Source organism: Rhinopithecus bieti, unplaced genomic scaffold (genome assembly GCF_001698545.2).
Source record: "Rhinopithecus bieti isolate Rb0 unplaced genomic scaffold, ASM169854v2 scaffold_42565, whole genome shotgun sequence".
Classification (NCBI taxonomy): Eukaryota; Metazoa; Chordata; class Mammalia; order Primates; family Cercopithecidae; genus Rhinopithecus; species Rhinopithecus bieti.
The window spans coordinates 1,012,660-1,038,848 of NW_016818029.1; the positions used below are offsets into that span (position 1 = coordinate 1,012,660).

The following is a 26,189-nucleotide window of genomic DNA, read 5'->3' on the forward strand; positions in this document are numbered from 1 at the left end:
TCTCAAAAATAAAATAAAATAAAAAAAAATAAAAGTACTGCAAGCAGTGTCTGCATAAACCAGGCTATCCCCGAAAGGTACAATGTGCTCAATGGTAGTAAGGTGGAAAACAGATGGAGTTAAACAGAACCACACGCTCACTGTGCAAGACTGAGTGGAATAGCCACACTATTCAAAAGTCTTTCCCCTCTGCACTGTCATCTTTTTGCTTGCTAAACTGAATTTAATCAATTGAACTATAAGCAAATGTCCTATTATAGACAAATTCAGCTCTAGGGGTCATACTGTCATAGTTTGCAGGAACACTATTCAAACTAGCAGGGTTATAAGTAAGGATTAAAATGGATCAGGTTCACATTTCCATGTGAGACAGGTTTGTATTTTACAAGGCCAAGGACTGAGAGGTGAAAATAATGCTTCTCCTATTCCTCCCTTGACAGTGAATCCTGTTGTTTGCTTTCCTCAGAACACAGCTGGTGTGTTTAAGAGTCTGCTTGTTCCCATTGTACAAAGGGAAGAGAATGTAATATGTTGGAGACATATGCCAAGGGAACAGTTAGGGAGGAAAGAACACAAGATGCTTCTAATCCTTATCTGGAGGACGTTGATAGACTCTTCCCAGAAAAGAACAGAAAAGGAAACATTGCTGCTACAAAAAGCCAGACATGCTCATTACTGTGGTGTAAGACTTATGGAAAACACTTTGGACAATGAAATATGAGGAGTGAAAGGCCCTTTGTTTTCCGCTAACTCAGGAATGTCCATATGGGACAGAGATTGGCCCAACTCAGTGAAGGGCTTTGCTGCTCACGACTGTCTCAGGATCAACCTGACAGCTAGGCCCCTGTTCAAGAAATCTAAATCATCCTCTTAGTTAAACACAAATGAGTCAGAGGCTAAATAATAGGATCCTGTCCCTAACAGTGAGATAAACATTGCAACAAGGCTGTATTAGCTGTAAGGTGTATCAGAACTGCACCAGAGGCCAGGAGCAGTGGCTCAAGCCTGTAATTCCAGCACTTTGGGAAGGCAAGGTGGGCAGATCACCTGAGGTCAAGAGTTCAAGGCCAGCCTGGCCCATGTGGTGAAACCCAATCTCCACTAAAAATACAAAAATTAGCCATGTGTAGTGGCGCATGCCTGTAATCCCTGTTACTAGGGATGGTGAGGCAGGAGAATCACTTGAACCCGGAGGCAGAGGTTGCAGTGAGCCAAGATCATGCCACTGCACTCCGGCCTGGGCAACAAAGTGAGACTTTGACTCAAAAAAAAAAAAAAGGAACTGCACCAGGGACCGTGAGTGCTAAACAAGCACATTACCAAAAACAACAAACGTCCACTGAGCACTTTATATGTATTAATTTTCTTCATCCTCCTGACAACCCTGTGAGGTAGGTACTATTTTCTTCCTTGTTTTACATATGGAGGAGCTGAGGCACCAAGTCTTAAGTCATGTAGCAGATAAATGGCAGAGTGAGAACATATGCCCTGCCTTTCTGGTTTATGAATTACTCTGAACACTATACTGCCTCTCTCAAACAAAAATGACTAACAACCTAACACGTACTGAGCACTTGGGTAGACCAGGCCCTCTTCTAACCATGCTACATGATGACCTCCCTTAATGCCCACAATAACCCTATGAAGACATGGAGGCAAAAGTTCAGTAAGTAGGCCAAGGTCACCATCCAGGAAGTGGTCACTGCAGGATGTGAAGTGAGGTCATCTAGTTCCAGAGTCCTTACTCTTAGCCACAGCAGCACACTGCTGCCTGCATCTAGCTTAATCCCCACAACAACTCTGCGGGAGCTTTTAACACCTTTTTGCAGGTGAAGGAAACCAAAGCTCAGCAGACAGTACAGGGAAGACACTGAGTTAGAGCACAAACTCAACTCCTCCAAGTTGTAAGTCTGCAGAGCTTAAGAGTCTGTGTTTTTGACCATGACATATGAATAACTTACCAGAGGGCCATGAACCCCAGAAACTGATGGGAACCCTGTCCCAAAGGCAGCTAAGTACCCTAGGGTCAAGCATAAGGCAATCGGTAACATCAAGGTCTCTCCCCATTGCAGCCACAGTTCTTATTAAGAGAAACTTTCCTCAAAGTATCTACCTGTTATTTCCCTCAGAATGACAATGAGGCAGCCCCCAAATTTTACACCCCATTTCTCTTCCCTCAACATCTCCAACAACAGTTAAACCATTTGCACTTACACTTTAAATGCTGGGAGGTAGGAGTATATAGAGATGCTGCTGAGGTTATAAATAAAGGGCAGGTGTTTTCTGATATCTCTTGTTGCCCAGCTGCTAAAAAATGTGTTCAGTATGCCTTGGTCCCCACCTAAAAGAAAAAAATATATAAATCAGTTAACAGATCTCTATGACAGTTTAATAATTTTATAGGAGCACATAACTGGACCTTTAAAAATAGACACTAATTCCATTTTTATTTTATTTTTTTTCTGAGATGGAGTCTCACTCTGCCACCCAAGCTGGAGTGCAGTGGCACAATCTCAGCTCACTGCAACCTCTGTCTCCTGGGTTTAAGCAGTTCTCCTGTCTAAGCCTCCCAAGTAGCTGGGACTACAGGTGCACGCCACCACGCCAGACTAATATTTGTACTTTTAGTAGAGATGGGGTTTCACCGTGTTGGCCAGGCTGGTCTCAAACCCCTGATCGCATGTGATACACCCGCCTTGGCCTCCCAAAATGTAAGGACTACTGGTGTGAGCCACCACGCCCAGCCCCCATTTTTGAATAAGTTCCTTGACACACCAATTAAAAACATTTTAGGGAGTGGCCATTTCCCTGATTTAACTCATTAATTCAACCAATATCTACTGAGCAGCTACTATGTATCAGATACTGTACTAGGCAGTGCAGAGTCAACAGTGCACAAAGAGATATGGTCACTGTCTTCACAAGGGTCAGGTGGGAGACACCAATAGCAGCAAATCAAGTCAACAAACATCACACAGATGGAGATGAATGCAGTGAAGGAATGTACATGGCACTATAGGCACACATAGAAGTGGCTTGGGCTACATCTGATGGGTGAAGGAAGGCTTCCGCAAGGAAGTTGTGTTTAAACCAGTATCTGAGGGGTGCACAGGCACACCTGAAAAATGCAGATGGGGGAAAGACAGGGCACAGTGTTCCAGGCAGAACAAAAATAGCGCACACCACAGACCTGTGGTGGGCAGGAGCATGAGGCTATGGATAGAAGGCCTGGAAGGTGGCCTGAGTAAATGGACTTGGCGGGAATGAATCGCATGGCACCAGGTGAGTCTCAGAGAAGGCGGCAGGGACCAGACCACATAGGGATCAGGTTTTACACTTTATTTCCAGTTAAAGATTTCAGACTTTCCCCTGAGTGTAATAGGACAAAAACAATCAAAAAGTAAAAGAGAGCAAACTGGAACAACAAAATTGTTTTCCAGGGCCCACAACTGTTGGCTTATCAACAGAGGGCCCACAAGGCCACATTAATCCTATGGTGCACTCTCCCACCACTGACCAAAAGTCTCTGGGCAGATCCTGCTCAGTCACCACTGTGGCCAGCGTCAGCTGCAATGATACAGCAAAGTGTCTGCTCAGTCCTTGGGGTTCCTGGACTTCATATCTTCCTCAGAAAGTGGGGATCACGGCCATTCATTCAAAAGAAATAAAAACAACACAAGACACATTCTTCCATGTATTTCATGTGCTTTCTATTTTAGACTCATGAGATTTCAGAAAACACGCTCAGAACCAGTCTCCCAAGCAGCAGAACAGGAGTTAACAGTATGTGTGCATGTGCATGAGAGCATACTTGCGAGTGTGTATGGGGATGGCAGGCAGGGAGACACCTGCTCTAAGTGTCAGGCAGGAATACTGCATAGTCACTCCTCTCCTCAGCCTCCTTTGCCAAAAAATCCAGCTCCTTTCTCAACATACAACAAGTCCAGTTGGCTGTCATCACTATTCAATTATCCTTAGCTTTCAAGGAGACTTCAAAAATCTAGAGATCTATTTAATTTTTGGAGTTAAGTAATAAGATCAGGACTTTAGGTTTAAAGTCCAAGTGTACCTTATCCACCCTCTGCGTATTCTATCCTTTCCAAATACCTTCAATCAACTCTAAGAATCAAAGGCATTCACTTATTGTCTATGAGAAAAGCCCTCCTTAAACAGCACCCCTGACAGGTCTCTGTTCCTCAAGGGAGGAACAACAGAAAATCAGTTTCACTCTTATAAGTTCTAAAGGATACAATAAAGATGGCAACAGAATATGCTTCACTGTTACAAAAATGCAATGGACTCAATGTTTAGATACCCCCGAATTCCTACACTGAAATCCTAACCCCAAAGTTGATGGTATCTGGAGTGACGCCTTCGGAAGGTCATTAGGTCATGAGTGCTCTGCCCTCATGCACAGGATTTGTGCTCTTACAAAAGAGGCCCAAGAGAGGTCCCTCACCTCTTCTGCCACATGCAGCAGTTATAACAACAAAATAAATAAATAAAAAAGCTGTCTATGACCCAGGAAATTGGCCCTCTCCAGACACTGAATATGCTGGCACCTTAATCTTGGAATTCCCAGCCTCTAGAACGGTGAGAAATAGATTTCTTCTATAAGCCATTTAATCTATGATATTTCATTATAGCAGCCTGAATAGACTAAGACAATGGACAGACATGAGAACTAAAGACAATTTTAGCTATATAGGCAAATTAATGTATTTTGAGGCACAAACTATCGAAGCCAAAACATCATGCTATTCATTAAAGGCTTATTTTGGATTCTACAAAGATACCCCAAACGTGGGACTAGACACTAATGGCTGAGGTATAGAGGCCTGAAGTCTTAACTAATTTCCTTTCACACATAATCATCAAAATACTGCCAATCAGTTCCATGGGAACAGGAAAAAAAGCTAAGGAAATGTTCATAGCAGCTTTGTTCATAATAGTACAAACTAAAAACAGCTCCAATGTCACTCAACAGGTATATGGATATGGCACATCCATGTGGAATATTTCTCAGCTATAAGATGGAACAAACTAGAGATATAATAACCTAGATGAATCTTAAATTAATTACAGAGTGAAAAACTCCAATCTCACAAAGTTACATACTATGTAATTTCACTTATATAACATCAAATAATAAAATTACAGAGATAGGAAGCAAATTAATGGTTGCCAGGGGAGAGGGAAAGAATGAGAGATGCAGTTGTGGCTGTAAAAGAATATGACAGGCCAGGAGCGGTGGCTCATGCTTATAATCCCAGCACTTTGGGAAGGTGAGGCGGGCGGATCACGAGGTCAGGAGTTCAAGACCAGCTTGACCTATATGGTGAAACCCCGTCTCTACTAAAAATACAAAAATTAGCTGGGCGTGGTGGCACACGCCTGTAGCCCCAGCTACTTGGGAGGCTGAAGCAGAAGAATAGCTGGAACCTGAGAGGCAGAGGTTGCAGTGAGCTGAGCTCACACCACTGCACTCGAGGTGGGGTGACAAAGTGAGACTTCATCTCAAAAAAAAAAAAAAAAAAAAAAAAAAAAAGAATATGATGAAGGTTCTTGTGATGGAACTACTCTGCATCTTGACTATGGTGGTGGTCACACCAATCTACATATGTGATAAAGTTGCATAAAAACCAAAAGTGCATATATACACACGTATACACATAAAAAAGGGAATACATACAAAACTGGTGAGATATCTGAGTGAGATTGGTGGATTGTTCCAATGTCAATCTCCTGGGTGGGGTGACACATTTTAGTTATGTAAGGTATTACCACTGGGGGAAAACAGATGAAGCGTACATGGGATCTCTCTGTGTTATTTCTTACAGCTGCATGGAAATCTACAGTTCTCTCAAAATGAACAGGTTTTTAAAAAACTCTTACAATTAATGTGCAAAATACAATCAGGAATTAGATGCTAAATTCCACAAGAACAGGGATTATGGCTTTTTGCTTACCATTATAATGCTAACATGTAGCAGAATGCCTTACACTTAGCAAATTATTTATGGAATGAATGCAAGAATCTTGAAAATATTCTGTAACAGCAGAAAAAATTTAAACGACTTACATTCTACCATACAGGAATACTTAGTATATTGTAATACTAACTACTCATGGAATATTATTCAGCAATTAAAACTAATGTCTATAAAGACAACATCAGTACACTGTGTAATATAAAGATATACAGCTACATACATTGTGATTAAAACTAAGAACATAAACATTAATGAACATTTATATTAAACGAAAGTAAATAAAATAATAGTAATTGCATTAGGGGATTGGTATAATAGATGTTCCTTCCCCCCATTTTTCCTAATATTATATTACTCTTGTAATGCTAAAATATTAGTAATACAACTAGAGGCAAGAATGAGAACTGTGCTTAGACCTTTTCTTTCTAAATATTCTTACTTTTAATTTTTATTATGAAGCATACTACCAAAAAAAAAATGTGTAGGTTATAAAGGATTATTAATAATAAAACTCTACACATTTATCCCATTTGAGAACCTGGACACTGTAAGACCTTTAACCGAAGCAATTCCACTTAAAATGACTAACAGCTACACACAATGCAGTAAAGAAATCTAATTCCATGGAGGCCTAAATCGTAGTTGTAAAGTAGAACTTCCAAATCCGACCTGTGTGAGCCTGGGAAACAGGAGTCAGAGCTGCTGATCCCTCAAAGTCCCTGGCTGGCTGCCTTTGGCCACAACAGGCCGTTTCTGTTTACCCACAGGTACCCTACAAACATCATCTGCCCATCAGCTGTGTGCCACAGGGAGGCTGGAAAGCACTGGTTGTACAGAAAATGAGCCAGGAGGAAGAGAAAAGGCACTGAAGCAGAACTGGTGAATCAACGGTGCCTGTTCAATTGGCAAATCCTGTAACACTCAACAAGAACCTTGGCTCTGGAGGGGACAATACAGGTCGTAAAACTTCCAGGGCCACTGACCTCGCTATGTGACTACAAAGGTTTATTATTTAGTCCAAAATTGTGGATTAAAAATAAATTAAATACCATCTAGAAGTCTGTAGCTGAATTTTTAAATTCAGCGGTCTAGAAATCTTAACCATCTTTTCCCAAATGCACAGCTCAACATTTCAAGGTCAGGCAAATGTTTTAACTTCATCAGAAAAATCTATGTATGGTGTTATCAATATCCTCTCTTTAGAAAAATCTTTAAATGATAGCACAGTTCAAAGCAAAATGCAAATTTAGGCACATCTATGTTAGAACACATACAAGGATGCCCTAAAGACTGCTGAATTTCCATAACAAAAACCCTACAACTTTTGTCCAACACGTTTTAGTCAGACTTCCAGAGGCAGCTTTATTTAATCTGACAGGTTAAGATACTTTTAATCTCACTCATCTCAGAGCCAACAAACATGATTAGCAGGCATCACTAGCAGCTGTGATCCAGTACGCCAGGGTGTGGTAACACAGGTGAGAGACCGGGAGAAAGGAAATGAACAAGGGGCACATTGCATCTGTTTTGCAAACAAAAGCAAGTATCTCATTCTTAATCATCCTTCCACCCAGCTGCCCAAATGCTACGTAATCACCTTGCAACTACAGACTTGGTACTTTCTGTCTTTTGAGCAGGGTCACATACCTGGTAACCATGGACACACCACAGCATTGATCAGAAACTGGGCCTATTTGTTTCCTAAGACAGAAACAGAATTAAGTGGTGTCTTTTTAAATCTGTGCATTTGTTTAATGCTCATGTACTTTGCATGCTCTTCCATAGTTTGCTGGCAGCTGACTTGTCTACTGTGGGTAACAGGGCAGTGAGTTAATTCTGGTTTAGACATGAGCCCCAGCATCTCAGTCAAAGGAATGCTCCCCCTATAATAGTGTTCCTCAAGCTGTGGCCTGGGTTCCAGCAGCATGGGCATCACCTGGGAGCTTGAAAGAAATGCACTGTTGAGCCCCACCTGACCTACAGAATCAGAATCCACATTTTAATCCCTAGGGAATTTGTCTGCATATTAAAATTTGAGAAGCACCACAATCTTTCGAAGAATGACTTTATCATAACAAAGGATAATAACTCTTAAAAATGTCATTTCTATAAAAAATGTCTAACATTATATAAATTTGGTATTCACATAATAGGAAGATTCAGATAGGTTCCAACTCTCAGATACTTCAAAATCCAAAAGGGGACAGATGGACAAAGTAAATAAAGTAAAAGGTCAGGCATGGTGACTCACACCTGTAATCCCAGCACTTTGGGAGGCTGAGGCGGATCACCTGAGGTCAGGAGTTCAAGACCAGCCTGGCCAACATGGTGAAACCCTATCTCTACTAAAATACAAAAATTAGCTGGGCATGGTGGCAGGCACCTGTAATCCCAGCTACTCAGGAGGCTGAGGCAGGAGAATCATTTGAACCCAGGAGACAGAGGCTGCAGTGAGCCGAGATCCGAGATCGCATCATTGCACTCCAGCCTGGGCAACAACAGCGAAATTCTGTCTCAAAAAAAAAAAAAACATTTAAAATAAAATGTGCTTTATACTATAACTGAGCTAGAAACAAGGACTGACACGAACACGTGACTCACCTCTATCTATTTATTAATTTATTGAGACAGTCTCGCTCTGTCACCCAGGCTGGAGTGCAGTGGTGCGACCTCAGCTCACTGCCTCTGCTTCCAGGGTTCACGTGATTCTCCCACCTCAGTCTCCCAAGAAGCCAGGACTACAGGCACATGCCACTACATCCAGCTAATTCTTGCATTTTTAGTAGAGACGGGGTTTAATCATTTTGGCCAGGCAGGTCTGGAACTCTTGACCTCAAGTGATTCGCCTGCCTCGGCCTCCCAAAATGTTGGAATTACAGGCATGAGCCACTGCACCTGGACACTTTTTTTTAAAAACTAACTTCCTACAAAATGCTTGGCAGATATAATCATTACTGCCTATAGTGAGCATGCTAAGGATTAATAAATTACAGCTTATGAAAGCCCAGCTCTTGAGGATATTTTTATGAGATTTACTGAGGATCATGAGATTAACCCAAGGTGGCTTATGGAAATCCATGCACTTGGAGCTTGGGCCCCAGCATCACTGCATCTCACTGGCCTCAACCCATTTAAGCCAAGAATAACTGATTTATTTTACTACTTCATGTTATAGCTTTTGTTTTTCACTATTTTGTTAAAAGATTATTAAGTATCAAGCCATTAATTATTACATACATGCAAGAAAACATTTATTCTTGGCTTAAATTGTCAGTTTCTCAGTTGAAGGCAGGTCCTCCTAGTCTGGACTCTTAGTACTCTGAACTTACTAGAATCATGATTACATAACTGTGTACTAGTTGTTAAATGTCTGTAAGGTCTCAGAATATAAACTTTATAGAGGCAGGAATAAAATGTGTATTACTTACCAGTCTATTTTTGCCCCTTAAATTTAGGATCTTCCCAGATTAGAAATTAAAATGATGTTTGAAATAATGAATGGACCTACTACAGAAATACAGGTGACAGTAACACTTTCAAAAATACTTCCAGACTCCATAAAACAATGCACGACGATGAACTGTGCTGCTGATTTTAAATGACAAAGTATTTTTAGGTATTTTGGATCAGAGGAGAGGAATAGTAGCAATAGAGATAGAAGACTTGAGCCTCCATTCCTTCATTTGTAAAATGACGAATATACAAGCTGCTCTGTCTACTCAGAGAAATTACTTAATTAACCTGACATAAAGCCAAGGTAATAAGGCTCTTCCTCCATCCTGTATTATTCTCAGGATACATACTTAAGAATACTGCCGGGCCGGGCGCGGTGGCTCAAGCCTGTAATCCCAGCACTTTGGGAGGCCGAGACTGGCGGATCACGAGGTCAGGAGTTCGAGACTATCCTGGCTAACACGGTGAAACCCCGTCTCTACTAAAAAATACAAAAGCTAGCCGGGCGAGGTGGCTGGCGCCTGTAGTCCCAGCTACTCGGGAGGCTGAGGCAGGAGAATGGCGTAAACCCGGGAGGCAGAGCTTGCAGTGAGCTGAGATCCGGCCACTGCAGTCCAGCCGGGCGACAACAGAGCGAGACTCCGTCTCCAAAAAAAAAAAAAAAAAAAAAAAAAAAAAAGAATACTGCCATATGAGAGAACTGGGAATGGAAAAACCACCCACCACCACCACTACCCACTCCACCTCTCCTCCCCGCAACACATAGCCCAACCAGAGCTCAGAAGGACCCTGGTTCAGACCTGGCTTTGCCTCAGCTCAGGGACACCAGGCAAGCTGCTGTCCTGAACTGTAACAATGGCAGGTCCCCAGTGCTAGCTAGATAGTAGGCTCTCAATGAATATTTGTTATATGAATGGATGTATGAATGCTTACCTCACAGGACTGTTGAGAAATAAGTAAAAAAGTAGGTAAAATGACCAGCATAAGAGCCTGCACACATATAACACATTAGTCGCTTCCTCCTCCTCTATTTCTCACAGGGTCATGATCTCTGACAGTTACAAAGCTGGAGACAGGTGGCTAAGTTAAAAAATATATTCATGGGTACAATGAGATAACAATAGCTCTTAAGAAAAACATTTATGTGTGCTCATCAATTTTGTCATTACAGGTTATAGCTTTTGCTTTTCCTCAAGATACTTATCTAAACTATCAATAAAATGACATAAATGCAAGAGAACAGTCATTTCCAAAACAACTGATAAATTACTAGAACAGGCAGCCTAGTGCTTAGGTGGCTGGGGGAAGTCACCATGGTAAGATAACTGTCCAGGCCAACCTATCAAGTCAGGGAACCAAGTGAAGCACACCAAAATCTCTGAGCTCATTGGGTTTGGACAAGACAAGTACTATCTTGAAATATCTCAGTCCTTCATTCTTTTTTTGGGCAGGTCCAACATGAAGCCTAATTAACTACAAAGATTTTAAAACCTAGCTCTGGGGTCAATTTTACACTTTAATAGAACGTAGCACCAAATCATTTCTGTTAAACATTATTTTAAAACATTACTGTATTCTGCTTATGGGACTCAATGACCACTTAGAATTTGGAACACACAAACAAAATGACCTCAAAGCGGATCCTGGACTCTACTTAAATAAATCATACCTAATATTCTGCCACTAATTTATTCTATCCTATGTTTTCTTCTTTCTAGAAATTCAACTACAGACCAAAATTCCAGTACACCAATCAAAAGTTTAGGATATTTACATTGCAGTAATCAAAATGAGTATAAGATGTTTTTTAGGGATATTCCAAATTAGAAAATATGAATTCCTCTGACCTAGGTTTTTGAAACTGACACATATGGATGAAATAGACAACAATTTTTAAGCACTCAACTCTTCAACTATACAAGCACTCTTAAGATACATTAGTCACAAGGGAAAAGAAAATAAACCTCAACTTGCATTCAGGTTGATTTCTTCAAATTAAGAGTCAAGTTCATCAGCCTCATTTCATCGACGTGGCAGAAGCAAAACTGATTAGAACCTAGAATATAATGCTCTCTCTCTTCCCCTCTTACTGCTAACATGCCCTGCAGTTAACCTTATCTTGTCACATCCTATACAACACTAGTGTATAACTATTTCACAACAGCTATTGTTCAACTTTTCGGAAAATATGTAATTATGGTGATGAAGTAAGTGCCAAGACAGTTTGAAAATACAACAGTATAGAAGCTTGACTCTTCATTATGGAAAATTAGACACCAGCCATGAATTAGGTTTATAGTCACCAGCTCTAAATTTTAACATTCTAGAATTTTAGAAAGAAAGAGAAGTCAAGGTACCTAGTATGGTTTGCCATACTAGGATTATTCTCTTGGCCAGAGTCACAGAATAGAGAGTTGGAGGGGCTGTGAATAGAGGGCTGGTGATTAGAAGAATGACAGCCACACTCTTTTGCATGAGAAGGGTTGCAAAAGCAGCTGCAAATGCTCAGCCATCAACAGCCTATGTGGCTTGTCAGTGGACACCAGGCCCCACCAGTTTCTGCTGAACACAGGAAAGAGGTTAAAAGCATGACCTGCAAGATATTCGCACTGAGATACAGTCATCTGAAAAACTGGTCTGAGCTGAAAATTCTGGGACTTAAAACTGACTATGGGGGTGGTGGAGGGAGAAACTATGGTTGTGAGAAAATGTGGGTAACTGTGAAAGGAATAATACCTGAAAATGTTCATCAGTGCCTATAGCATGACACCCAACCAAAATTATTTTTTATATAATTCTTAATTTTTAAGATTATTTACTTTTACTATATTTTTTATATAATAACATATTGAAAACTACAGGCAAAGGTTACTGCCATTAGACAAAGTCATTGTCCATAAAGAAATATTTTATTGCTATCAATCGTTAAGTCCAACACATCTTTATGTCACATGGTTTACACATTGATTCAAGTGGATAGTAAACCCCTCCAGAGAGAAGCAGCCTCCCAAAGAGTGAACTTTCTTTGCTAAGTAAAGCTTAACACATATTTCAAGTGAGCACAACCTTTGATTCGAGAACTGCTAAATTTATTCTTCTGCTGAATTTAAACAACATATTGAGAACTATAAGTTCTCAGCTGATTTTTTACCTCTTTCAATTTCTATTAACAGAGAAGATTCAGTCCTTCACCACCAATGAGCCAGTAAATGGAATACCTCAGATGACAGCCAGGACCTGGAAACCTGCTGCTGAATAATGAAATGTGCTAGAGACACAGACAGAATCTCATAGTGGTTTCAGATCTTGGCTGAAAAAGCAGAAAGTGCTTCCTAGTTGCACACTTTGCACACATCCAAGCTTCTTAACAAAGAATAGGTTAATTAATTAGTTTCATATTCTCAAATTATAACCTAGATAATTTACCATGGCACACTACTGTTTGGTATCCAAAGTCTTACCTCTCAATAACATTTAATAGCATTCTAGGTTAGAAATTGGATTCTCTTTACATGATTAAAATCATGTGATTTCAGGCAGTTGGCAGGCCACAAGATATACTTTAGAATGTGATTCACTTAATGAAGTTGAAAAGAGTTACACTGAATTTCTGGCAGGGTTACACTTACTTCCTTCAAATTAGGAGAGGAGGTGAAGAAAGCTACACTCTGAAGGGAAGGTTAAGACAAATAGTGGACTTCTGCTAAAAACACTCTCCTCTTCCTTTTATGCAAAGGTAACTGTTTCAGTATAAGCAGCAGTAATAAGGAATACATCTTTTGAACTTAAATACTAATACAGCTTTCATTCCTTCTATGAAAGGAAAATAGCAGGAGCTAAAATCATGTCAGTAAAGTGAAGAAGTTTCATCTGGTCTTGACCATGGAGAACATTTAACACATTATTATTTTCTTATTTTAAGGTTGCTTAAAACAAGACTTCACTTCTTGTTAGATGCTGCCATACATTATGGTTCAGATACCCCTGCTCTGTTTTAGAGCATGTAGAGAGCAGAGTTTCGCAACCTCAGCACTACTGACATGCTGGGCTAGGTAATTCTTTGCTGTAGGAGATCGTCTTATGCATTGTAGGATGTTTAGCATCCCAGGGCCTCCAATCACCAGATGCCCTTTGCACCCTCCCCCTTCAGTTGTAACAACCAAAAATGTCTTCAGACATTGCCAAATGTCCTTTGGGGGACAAAATCACCCTTGTTTGAGAACTACTAGCTTACAGTGTAAACTAGTAGTTTAAATAGTGAAATAAAACTGAGACTTAAATTTCCTTATTACTTTCAATTACAATTCATATAGCCACAATTCCCAAATCCTCAGCCAAATAACTAAAAAGAATTCAATTTCTGTGAATAGCAACAATGAAAGCCCAATCTCAGTTTTATGTATAATTTGAAATGTTTTAACTTCCAGTATCTTAACCTCAGCAATCTAACAAACTTACAGGTCTAATGTTTTCATTTTTAAAGTTTAATATTTTGATTTTTAACTTTCTAACTAATTAATGAAAATGAATCCTCATATCCGCACCCAGGATTGAATCTTTTGTCAAATGAGAAAGGCTGTTTCTGCTATTTCTAAAAGATCTACTTACTGCAAATCTCAGATCTACTCTTGGGACAGGGAGAGGAGGAAAGAAGCCCCCGCTGTGTCTCCAGCAGAGCTCGGGCCTCTGGCCCAACCCCATGTGAATAGCACACAGCACTGTGCTCTGCCACAATGTCACATATCTGATAGTGAGTCACGGCTGGGAGGATTTCTAAGAGAATGTCCTTCTTCTCCTCTATTCTGGGTCTTTATTCAAAAGAACCATCAAAAATAATTTTTCAAAGAACTCCTTCTGCATATTAACTAATGGTTTTGTGCTGTGTGTTTTTGTTTTTAAAAACATTGCTTGTTGTTTCAGAAATTGGCCTGAAACGAAAGCACACTAATTCATTTGATCAACTTCTCCAAAAGATATGAGACCCTATATCACAGACAGAACTGTTACATAAATATAACTATAAAAACATTTATATGTTACAGAAAATGGATGCTGACTTTGACAATGTTCTACTTTTTGGCCCTGCAGATACCACTCTGACACACAGCCTTGTAAAGAATGACAGTTTGGAAGCAAAGATTATTCACATAAACTTTCTATCTTCTTTTTTATGCCACCTGCGAGAATGAGACCCAAATTATCAGGCTTATTCCTCAAGTTTCCATAGTGACAATGCTTAATCCTCCTGGAATGGACTGTCAAACTCTCTTGAGCTTACGTTTACTTAGGTTTAAGACAGATGTTAAAAGTTTTCAGTCTTTTGAATTTTGAATAATCACAGTACATTTATCATACTCTAAATTAGATACAGGAAGACAACTTAAAGACAATCCTATAAAATTGCCTATCATAGTTTAATCTTTCACATCTATAGAAAAAGATGCATTTACATACACACACACACACACACTCTTCCCAAAAGAACACAACTTAAAATGCTTGCTCCATCTCTTGTACCTTTCAGGCAGAATAAACCACAGCAATTATATTTCTGAGAAGAGCAGCCCCTAGAAATAATAATTATTCACAGCTTATCAGACATGAAGATAGTAGATACATACCATCGAAACTACCTTGCTCAGAAGCAAGACGCAACAGCTGATTATATGTTTCAACTGAAGGCTGATAAACGAAGACTCCGGAATTGAAGCAGTCAGGCCACCCTGGGTCTGGTGCTGCTGACAATTCTTCTCTCTCAAAAAGATCATCAATATTTGCTAGGACCTGATCAAAGGGGAGAAAGAGCATTACAGAAATGTTTTTGCTGCAGAATACCCTTCTTATGTTCTCCCTATGTCATCCAACACAAAAGATGGTGACAGCTGTAAGGCAGCCTGGGCCTCCTCTCCTTCATCCCCTGACATATTTCATGACAGTGGTTCTATCCGAACTTTGCTGTCAAGTCTTGACAGCATTCCTCAAATGCCTAATAGGTCTCTATTACCATATATATCTTTCTTTTCTACCCTCAAAGCCACACTCACCAGAGTATCTGCATCCATGAATACACATTTTGAATACTGTGTAAGCGACCAGCAGTGGAGCTTTGTCAGTGTGACACCCAACTCTGGCCTCTTCATTAAGGTTAGATGAGCAGAATCGCCACTGTCCAAGACATCTACCATGATGACTTCATCGAAGACTGTCTCTAAAACTTTTCTGTCAAAATAAATTCCAGAAAACCACACTTAGCATCTTTTCAGAACAAGTGACCCACTAATGCAAGACTGATGCTTTATTACCCGCTCCATCAATTACTAGAACAATGTATTGCTTTGGTAGAATATATATCCTTAAATCTGTTGTAATTTTACTCCAGGACAAATTGTGTTTATTTGCATGTCCAGTTAACTTCACTAAAGTAATAAGAACTGCTTATGGTGAGGATGAAATGTGTGTCTTAAAACATTATTATAGGCCGGACATGGTGGCTCACACCTGTAATCCCTGCATTTTGGGAGGCCAAGGTGGGCGGATCACGTCGTCAGGAGATTGAGACCATCTTGGCTAACACAGCGAAACCCCATCTCTACTAAAAATACAAAAAATCAGCTGGGCATGATGGTAGGTGCCCGTAGTCCCAGCTACTTGGGAGGCTGAGGCAGGAGAATGGCATGAATCCGGGAGGCAGAGCTTGCAGTAAGCCGACATCGCGCCACCACACTCCAGTCTGGGTGACAGAGCGAGACTCTGTCTCAAAAATAAATAAATAAATAAAATAAAAAAATACTATTACGAAGAAATTTTCTGGGTTTTTGTATTTTATTGTATCACCGAATAGCAGGTAGGTTGTGGAAATAGCTTGCAAAAATGTATAAAGGGCTCCGTTTATTCGGTTGCCCATTTTGTAGAATCCAATATAACTAGTGTTTATTACATGCTGAGCACTTTGCTTAAATATAATGAGATTCACTTTGGTTTGTGAGGTACAACACTTCTCTATGCCCCAAATTAACTAAGGCTTTATTTTAGAAAGTTCTTGATGGTGGATCGGGAGGGTAGACGTGAGTAAGACACTAAATTGAGCACAAGAAAAAACATAGGGTAAAAACGTATCATACTAAAAGTTTATAACAACATCAGAGATGCAGAACAAAAGTGGTATTGTATTGTCTCCAAAGCTGTACAAAAATATGCTACAGTTCACACAGTAAGCTTGATGTTTTTGAAGAGAAATGGTTAGGAGAATCACTGACCAAAGTAAACTGATGGTGGTTACGGGAAAGGCAAGACTAGATCTGGTTTCTTAGACATATTCTAGTAGACTACAAATCAGGGCATACACATTAGGAGACAGGCTTTTTGGCATCTTTCTAAATTACCATTTAGGAACAAGGGTGTTAGTGTGAAAGATATACGTATGTATACAGAATGCCTATTTTTTAGAGACCCTTGGCCTGTGCTTATACTTTTTGGGAGAAAAAAAAAAGTCACAAAAAGGGCATTTTCAATTTCTTAGAGGGCCAGGAGACCACAAAAATAAACACACCACAAAGTTACTAATGCGCCCAGATACTTTAAAGTTAGTACTAGGGACTAGGTAGCTCATTCAGATACTTTAATTTGTTGTTGTTGTTGTTGTTGCTGTTGTTTAAGACAGAGTCTCACTCTGTTGCCCAGGCTGAAGTGCATTGTCACAATCTTGGCTCACTGCAACCTCCACCTCCTGGGTTCAAGTGATTCTCCCGCCTCAGCCCCTAACCCCAAGCAGCCGGGATTATAGGCACGCGCCACCACGCCTAGCTAATTTTTGTATTTTTAGTAGTAACGAGGTTTTGTATTTTTAGTAGAGACAGGGTTTCGCCATGTTGGTCAGGCTGGTCTGGAACTCCTCACCTCAGGTGATCCAACTGCCTCGGCCTCCCACAGTGCTGAGATTACAGGCGTGAGCCATCTTACCTGGCCCAAATACTTCAAAACTGAATTCCATCAGATCAAAGTGAACTAACCGATCACGAAGCAGTTTATACCCTTTAGTGTGTTGCTCGTAGTAAAACCTAGTTTGGAAAGCCCTTTGGTAAAGATTCTAGTATATTATATTGTAAATAAAGATCTTCAGCTTACAGATGTCAACTGGCAATGGATAAAATAACTACTTTTCTAAGTCACCTGAGAGCTTCCCTAGTTTGCAACATGAAACAATGTAGCCCAAGGAACGTCCATGAATTGTCACTGCATAAAGGTGCATGTAAGTAGGGAATGCCGGACACACTCCTCCTTCAGATCACCCAGAGGGGATGGAGTGAAGGAAGACGACTCCTTCTTCCACTCCTAGTTGGAATCAGAAAGTGTGGGCCAGTACACCACCTTCCAGAAGAGAATTTAGTTGGAATATCTCCCAAAAGCTAGGAGGAGGTTTCAAATCCAGCAATCCTTCACTCAGCATCTCTCACTTTTCTCTACCCCGGGCTCAACTCCTGAAAAGAGCATGGCCTCAATGTCCAATGATGTCAGAAACAGGGAGAAGGATGTCAGAGCCCCTGTGGATGCTGGGGCGGCAGTGAGGTCCTCACCTCATGGAGTCTGAGACCTGAGGAGTGGCGAGCACGACCAGCCTCCTGGTGGTCCTGTGCTGTTTCAGAGATGAGCCCAGGACCAGGGCACCTTTGGCATAGGCATCGTTTGTGGTCAGTGTCACAAAGGCCTGATCTTAATACAAAGAAAAAAAAACACTCATTACAATATCTTACCTGGAGAAAACCTTTTCCCCAGGAACCCATTCAAACAGTAATTCAGCAAAACCAGCTCCTCTAACATCAACTTTCTCTATGAATCAAGCTGTAGCCCCTTTGGGGAGAAAACCCTAAGTACCCACTTCAAGAATGGTTCAAGATCATAGCAGGCACAGATGGCAACCTTCAAGAGGTTGATTAAGCTACAGAAATTAAATCCAACTTAGAGTCCCGACATGCTAAATTCTCAGACAAAACAATAGCTTAATACCCAGAGTTTGAACTCCAGGCAATTAACAGATGGTAATGAAGAGATCAAGTAGTATATTTTCTGTTTCTTCTATCAAGTACTGTAGACAGTGTTTTCAGACAAGCACAAAAACAACCGTCAAACTCAATTCAGACAGTCTGAAAGCAGAGTCCATATTCTTCATTCTGGTACTTATCTTTATGCCATGCCTCAGGCATGTATGTATGTATGTAGGTATTTTTTGAGACAGGGTCTCACTCTGTCACCCAGGCTGGAGTGGAGTGGTGTGATCATAGCTCACCGTAGCTTTGAACTCCAGGCATCTTATACATAACTGTTTCCTCAACCTGGAGCAAAAGCTCCCCTGCGCCATATCCCTGAAGAATAACGTTGAGTCTCTCCTCAAATATCAGCTCCTCAGAGAGGCCTTCCCTCCTTGATGCTTCTATCTAAATAGTGATCAATCACTGATAAATAGATTTGGAGATCACCCACGAAGCCCTAACCAACCTGCCTGCTTTTCTTTGAAGAAGATGCAGGTCCATCCTGCATCCTGCCCCTCCCCACGCCCAACCCAACAGACATGCACCCCAATCTCCAATAATCACTTAGTTGCCAGAAGAGAAGGTAAACACATGGATTTTTCTTCCTACTAAACAGTCCCCACCCTCCCAAGACCCCTAGAACAGGCTTCAAGATTTCTCCAGTCATTCCCTGGGACAATTCTGGGCCATGTTCCATCTCCAAGAAACATTAGCAAGTTGGTGGGCATCCAAATGCATAGGACACTTCAGATCAAGGTCTGGTAGGTGTCAGTTGCCTAACCAGGGAGTTGGGACATTTTGTCATGAAGTCCTTCTCTTTCTGACCCGGGTTTCCTCATTCTCCCTTGCCCATTTTCCAAGGTGGAGACTGGAAGCAGTAGAAATTGCACTGAAACGTGAGAGGAAGTTGCCTAGTGGGCCAGCGCATCCCTCGGCTGCTGACCTGAGAGCCATCTTCACACATTTTATTAGGCCCTCTCCCATGGCAGGCCAACTACTAAGTTGTAGGAAGACCGGTTCCCCACCCTCGAAGGGCCACCAGCTTCCCAGTCACTCACACTCTAGGACAGCTCTGAACAGTGACACCTGTCCCTTGACAGACCCATCAACATCCGCTTGTACTTGCTTCTATTATCTTCAGCCCATTATAACATGGGTAACATCCCAGTCAATCTGCACCAAAAATACTTAAGCTGGGCAAAATGAACGATCATCTAACCCAAATGAAGTCCAGGTTCCAGGTGATAATGGAGAAAAACGTAGTAAGGTGAGCAGGATTCAAGGATTTACGGAAGCAAGAATATAGATGATTTCCAAGATTAAATAAGGGATAGAACACAGGTTAGAACACCAGACTAGCCAACATTACAAATGACCAAGAAAGACCAATGACAGCTGGGTAGGAGTTTAATCTTCCTAAAGACGGCTGAACTCTGGGTTACACCTGCAATCTTTGTGGCAGTTCAATTGCTGTAATAACCCTGGCTATTAGCCTCAATGACACGGAAGGACCAGCTAACTCGGAGCTTCCCAGTGCTGGGGCTGACTCGTGGAGTGGCCCGGACGCCTCGCAACAAGTGAAGCCAAAGCCGGCGCCCTCCCACCTGACGGTGCCCGCGCCCGGGGACGCTAGTCCCACTCCCGGCTTCCCGCAACCCGGCCCCAAAGGCCTAAAAATAGGCTCGGCGTGGCCGCCGGGGCCGGGGCCGGGGCGGGCGGGGCCGGCCGCGGGCCGGGACGGGGGCGGCGGAGCGGGCGGAGGCCGCGGTATCCCGCCTCGGGACCCTGCTTTCCTGGAGTTCCGGGCCGCTAGAGCCGGTGCAGCTCCCCAAGATGCCGCTGCGCCCGGACTCCGCCTGGACCCCCAGGGGAACGGTTCCCCACCCCACACGGCCCCGCCGCAGCTGCTCGCCCGCGGCCCTCTCGCCGTGAGAGCAGGAGGCAAGGGAGACGAACAGGACGAGGCGCTCCGGCGAGGGCCGGCTCTGCCCGGCTACCCCATCCCCTGCGCTCCAGGGGCGGCGGCGGGCGGCGCTGACGCAGGCAGAAGCACGCCCTGCTGCGGCCAGCCAAGCAACTTTGCGGCGGTTCGTCCTGCCGGGACACCGGGGCTGAGGGCGAGGCGGAGAAGGAGGCGGCGGCTGGGCAGGGAGCCGGAGTCCCGGGGCTGGCGGCGGCGGCTGCGCGGGGCGGTACCTGTCATGGTGCTTGCGGGGGCGCAGCGCGCCGGGCACAGCCCGCAGCTTGGGTGGGTCAGAGAAGGGCACCGAGAAGAGCGCTGCCAGCAGGAGGCACGGCGGGGAGCGGAGCGTCTGCCCCAAGCGCTCTTATACGCCGGCCGTCACGGTGGCCCGCAGCACGCTCTCGCTGCCGCCGCATCCTCCCCAGCCTGGCGGCGCGGCGGGGGCCGCGGCCCGCGGGTCGGGGCCGCGTCCGCGCGCTCCTCCTCCCTCACCTCGGGTAGGCTGCGGCTGCCGGCTGCGGCTCACGCGGCGCCCTCGGGTCTTACTTCCCCGGGGCCCTGCTCTTGTCAACCTCAGCGCGCCCCCCCGCCCCGTTTCGCCCGCAAACCGAGGAGTTAAGGGGGATTTGGGCGCTGAGTGCGCATCCAAACTCCCCAAGAAGCAAGGGTTTAGGGAACCTTAAAAACAGCAACAACCCCAGATCCTCTACGTTAACAAATCATGCGTCTGAACTGCTTGAATGAAACATAGGAATTCGCTTTTTTTTCCCCCAGAATTTCGATCAGCCTCTCTATGAATCATCCTTAGTGTATCACATGGTTTTGTCCTTAACCCCCGTAAAAACTACTCATGGAATATTTGGTATAAGTGTTAAATTCTTGAGCCATCTGCATCAATCTCGGCATCGCCTAGAGGTAAACTCATTTAATCCTGTACACTCAGTGACGGGTGTTATATACTTCTCTTAACAACGAGGAGCACGACGGCACAGAAAACGTAAATTATTTTCCTTCTTCTTCTTTTTTTTTTTTTTTTTTTTTTTTTTTTTTTGTATCTTTTAGTACCCGACACGAGGACCAGCCTGGTCTGGGACTCCTGGCCTCAAGTGATCTGCCAGCCTTAGCCTTCCAAAGTGCTAACTTTTCTATAGTCATATAATATAAATGGAGAAAGTAGGATTTAAACCCTGGCAGTTTGGTTACAGAATCAACCTTCCCACCCAGAAAGTCTTGGTGCCTCTTGTACACAGGGGCTCCAAAAAGGTTAGTAAATTATGGTAACTGGTTAGGCAATGCTTTGGCTAACCTGTTTCACAAATCTTGAAATGGTCAATTTGTCATTTTTCTAGGAAGTTGAGAAACAGCTTTAATGTGATCACATCCTTCTCTGCTCCCCATCCCCAGTCCAAACACAGCACAAGCCTCTGATAGTTCAGTTCTCTGCAAACTGAAAACTAAAATTGCTCAATAAATGCTGAATGAATACTGCAAAGCCATTTGGAAACCAATCAGGAAGTTGACATCAGTTCAAAAAGCAAAATAGATGCTTAAGAATAAGTGATTTATTTGCAAAGGTGGTACTACTGTCCTCAAACCAGTTATATCACTGTTTCCTCCTGTGTGGGTGTGGAGCTCCTACATCAGAATCACTGGGGGTACTGGGTTAAAGCGTAGACTTTTGGGCCTAACCCAGACCTCCTGAATCAGAATCTTAAGAGTAGATTTATTTTGATGCAAAATAATTTTGAAATCCATGCATGGTTTTTTTATAATATGTATATTCTATGGACTTTTTGAAGTCGCTTCATATACTCTTGATGTAATGAGATACTCTGTAGTTATAATCATATATTTTAATATAAAAGGCTGTTCAAAATATATTATTTGAAGAAAACAGGTTACAAAACAAACAAAAGAATCTTATGGGTAGAACCTTAAAATCAGTATTTTAAATATCACCTTTCAGGAGCCTCTCTTGAGTCCTTCCTAGTCTTGACCATGGCCTAGAGACCACTGACCCACACGGGAGGTCCTCCCAGTTACTGAGCATCTATGTGCTTCCTTTGCAGGAAACAGAATAGTGGAAGGGGCAATAGGTGGGTTTCCACTTATTCAAAAGATACAGGCTAAGAAGAGTTGGAACTCATTAAGGAATACAAAGGCTATACTTTGGTATCTAAGTGGTGAGAGGGAAAACAGAGAGGTACTTCTCAGTCTGACTGCTCTTTTCCAGACTGAGAGGTGAACTTGGAAGAGTAAGATTTCCATCTTTCACCCAGAACCCTCCTGCCATCAGCTGACCCTTAGCCATCGACTTCTTGCAGCCCACTATCTCAGGCTGGACTTAGCCAGGGATGTGGTGGTGGGGCTGACAGGGCAAAGCCAGGAGGTAGAACTGGGGACAACTGGAAAAACTGGAAGAACGGAAAAGCTTCCCTTAGAACAAGCTCCTCTCTGCTGCAACTCCCAGGACATTTAAGTAAAAGGAACGGTTACCACAGCTTCCCTTCCTGAGTTTCAAGTATATTTACACAAATAGAAAGTTTACAGCTTTTACCACTTTGAATCAAATAGGGACATTTTGAGGTTGCTACAATCTGTTCTTGTACATTGTCTTAATATAGATCATAATGACCCCACTGCTTACTTTTCCTGAGGCTGCCCTGCATTGAGCTTCAGTCTGGTGTGAGAGCAAGGCCTCTCAAACTTTAATGTACACACAGATTGCCCAAGGATCTTATTAAAATGTGGATTCGGATTTAGTAGTTTGGGGGTGGGTCTCCCAGGTGATCCCCAGGCTGTGGACCCACACTTTAAATAGTGAGGTGTTCAAACATTTAGGATTGTAAGGCCTTAGAGGTAGCGTATAAACGTGGTATAGTGAGGCAAATGTTTCAGACTTTAGCTTGTTCATTTTTTTCTTGTGAAACTTGAACTAGTAAAATTACTGAATCCTAAAAGAAAGATTTAAGTTAAAAAAGGTAAGTTATACTCTACATCAGTAGGCATGACTATTAACCATTTAAACCTATGCTGAATTCATATATTCAGAATGGTCCAAAATTCATTTTAAATTGGCTTTGGAATGCATTATGTAATTTTTTGGCAGGATACTTACCTTCCTAATTATGTTTTGTTTAAGATAATGCTGAAATCAGTTTGCATTCTTTTGAGCACACACACTAATTGATGGTGGGGGCAACTGACCTGGAAATATATTCCGGAGCAGAGGGCAACCTACTTGTCTGAGAATCAAACAGTTCCCACAGACAGTTCATGAAATACATATACCACATCTGGCCAGACACCGGAACTAACTAGTCAACTAACTTAAAATTTTGCCCTTAATTGATCACATACACAATCTGTACCTGGGATTGTTGTCGGTAATCCCAAAATCAAGCAGAAGTTTAGTTTCAACAAATAATATCCTGGGAGGCCCAAAGTAGTCCATTCTTCACTTGAAAGCGAGTCCCAAACTCCAAAAGTTGCAGTGGCCTGATGGCTAGTTACACAGTTTTTTTTCTTTTTTAATCCTTATTGTTATATAACTCACATTTTGTAAAATTCAGCCACTTGTGCTGAATTAAATTTAAAATGTATACCTAAATGGTTTTTAGTGTATTCACAGAGTTGTACAACTATTACCACAATCTAAGTTTAGAACAACTTCATCACCCCAAAAGAAACCTGTACCCATTAGCTGTCACTCCTTATTCTCTTCTTCTTTCTCTCAGTCCTGGGCAACTACTAATCTACTTTTTGTCTAAACATTTATCTATTGAGATTTACCTATATGTGGTCTTGTGTAACTGGTTTCTTCCATTTAGCATGTTTTCAGGGTTCTTCCATGTTGTGAAACGTATCAATATTTCATTTCTTGGCCAGGTGCAGTGGCTCACGTTCTAATTGCAGCACTTTGGGAGACTGAGGCAGGTAGATCACCTGAGGTCAGGAGTTCAAGACCAGTCTGGCTAACGTGACGAAACACCGTCTCTACTAAAAATACAAAAATTAGCCGGGCATAGTGGCACACACCTGTAATGCCAGTTACTCAGGAGGCTGAAGCGGGAGAATCGCTTGAACCCAGGAGGGGTTGCAGTGAGGTGAGATTGTGCCACTGCACTTCAGCCTGGGCGACAGGGTGAGACTTTGTCTCAAAAAAAAAAGAAAAAAATTCATTTCTTTTTTATTGCCAAATAATATTTCATTATGGGTATACCACATTTTGTTTATCCATTCATTATGGATGAACATGTTGGTGGACATTTGGGTAGTTTCCATTCTGGCTGGTATGAATAATGCTGCTGTGAACATTTGTGTTCAAATTTCTGCGTTGACATATGTTTTTTTTTTTTCCTAAATATATACAAAGAGTAGAACTGCTAAATCATATGGTAATTCTGTGTGTAACATTTCAGGAACTGCCAGACTGTTTTCCAGAATGTCTGTATCATTTTTCATTTCCACCAGCAATGTATGACGGTTCAAATTTCTTCATTTATTAGCCAACATTTGTTATTGTCTGAAGTGATTATTTTATTGCGATTCCTATTTGCATATCTCTAATGACTTTTGATATTGAGCATCTTTTCATGTGTTTACTAACCATATGTATAACTTCTTTGGAGAAATGTCTATTCAAACCCTTTGCTCACTTTTTAATTGGGTTTACTTTGTTATTGAGTTGTAAAATTTGTCTAGATGCAAATCTTTTATCAGCTATATGATTTGCAAATATATTCTCTCATTCTGTGGGTTAACTTTTCATATTCTTGGTAGTATTGTTTGTAGCATAGAAGTTTTAAATTTTGATATAGTCCAATTTATTTTTCTTCTGTTGCTTCTGTATTTGGTGTCATACCTAGGAAAATATAGCCTAACCAAAAGTCATGAAGATTTACTCCTGTGTTTTCTTCAGGAGTTTTGTAGTTTTAGCTTTTAAAATTATGTCCATAGTCCATTTTGAGTTAATTTTTGTTAAGTTTTTTATGGTGTGAAGTAGGAGTCCAGGTTTTTTATTTTGTGTGTGAACATTGAGTTGTTCCAGTACCATCTGTTGAAAAGACTATTCTTTTTCCACTGAATTGTCTTGGCACACTTATCAAAAATAAATTGATCATAAATGTGACTAAATTCAATTTCTGGGATCAATTCTATTTCATTGATTTATATGTCAATCATAATGTTAGTTCCACACTGTCTTGATTTCTGTAGCTTTCTAGTAACTTTGAAATTTGGAAGTGTGAACCAATTTTGTTCTTCTGAGGACCGGGCATGGTGGTTCACGCCTGTAATCCTAGCGTGGATCACCTGAGGTCAGGAGTTTGAGACCGGCCTGACAAAATGGCGAAACCCTGTCTCTACTAAAAATACAAAAATTGGCCGGGTGTCGTGGCTACTCTGGAGACTGAGGCAGGAGAATCCCTTGAACCTTGCAGTGAGCCGAGATCGTGCCATTGCACTCCAGCCTGAGTGACAGAGCAAGACCCCATTTCAAAAAACTTTTTTTTTAATTAAATAAATAAATTTTTAAAAAGTCTTAAAAAATTTGTTCCTCTTTTTCAAGATTGTTTTGGCTATTCTGGGTAACTTGCATTTCCATATGAATTTTAGGGTCAATTTATAAATTTCTGCAATAAAGAAAGCTGGGCTTTTGATAAGGATTTCATTGAATTTGTAGATCAATGAAAGTTTGGGGAGTATTGCCAACTTAACAGCTTAAGCCTGCTTTTTTTTTTTTTTTTTTTTTTT

General features: G+C 41.7%; 1 protein-coding gene across 2 annotated transcripts in view; it reads right to left on the bottom strand.

Moving 5' to 3' along the window:
* Nucleotides 1-20,906, bottom strand: part of GYG1 (glycogenin 1) — a 37,840-nt gene extending 16,934 nt beyond the window's left edge. For both annotated transcript variants that reach the window (XM_017856556.1, XM_017856554.1), the window contains exons 1-5: nucleotides 20,669-20,906; nucleotides 18,020-18,155; nucleotides 15,491-15,665; nucleotides 15,068-15,230; nucleotides 2,215-2,341 (exon numbers count right to left, since the gene is read on the bottom strand). In XM_017856556.1, the coding sequence (XP_017712045.1) occupies nucleotides 2,215-2,341; nucleotides 15,068-15,230; nucleotides 15,491-15,665; nucleotides 18,020-18,155; nucleotides 20,669-20,675 (608 nt within the window). In that variant the 5' untranslated portion in view covers nucleotides 20,676-20,906. The remainder of the gene's footprint in view (nucleotides 1-2,214; nucleotides 2,342-15,067; nucleotides 15,231-15,490; nucleotides 15,666-18,019; nucleotides 18,156-20,668) is intronic.
* Nucleotides 20,907-26,189: the final 5,283 nt, after the last annotated feature.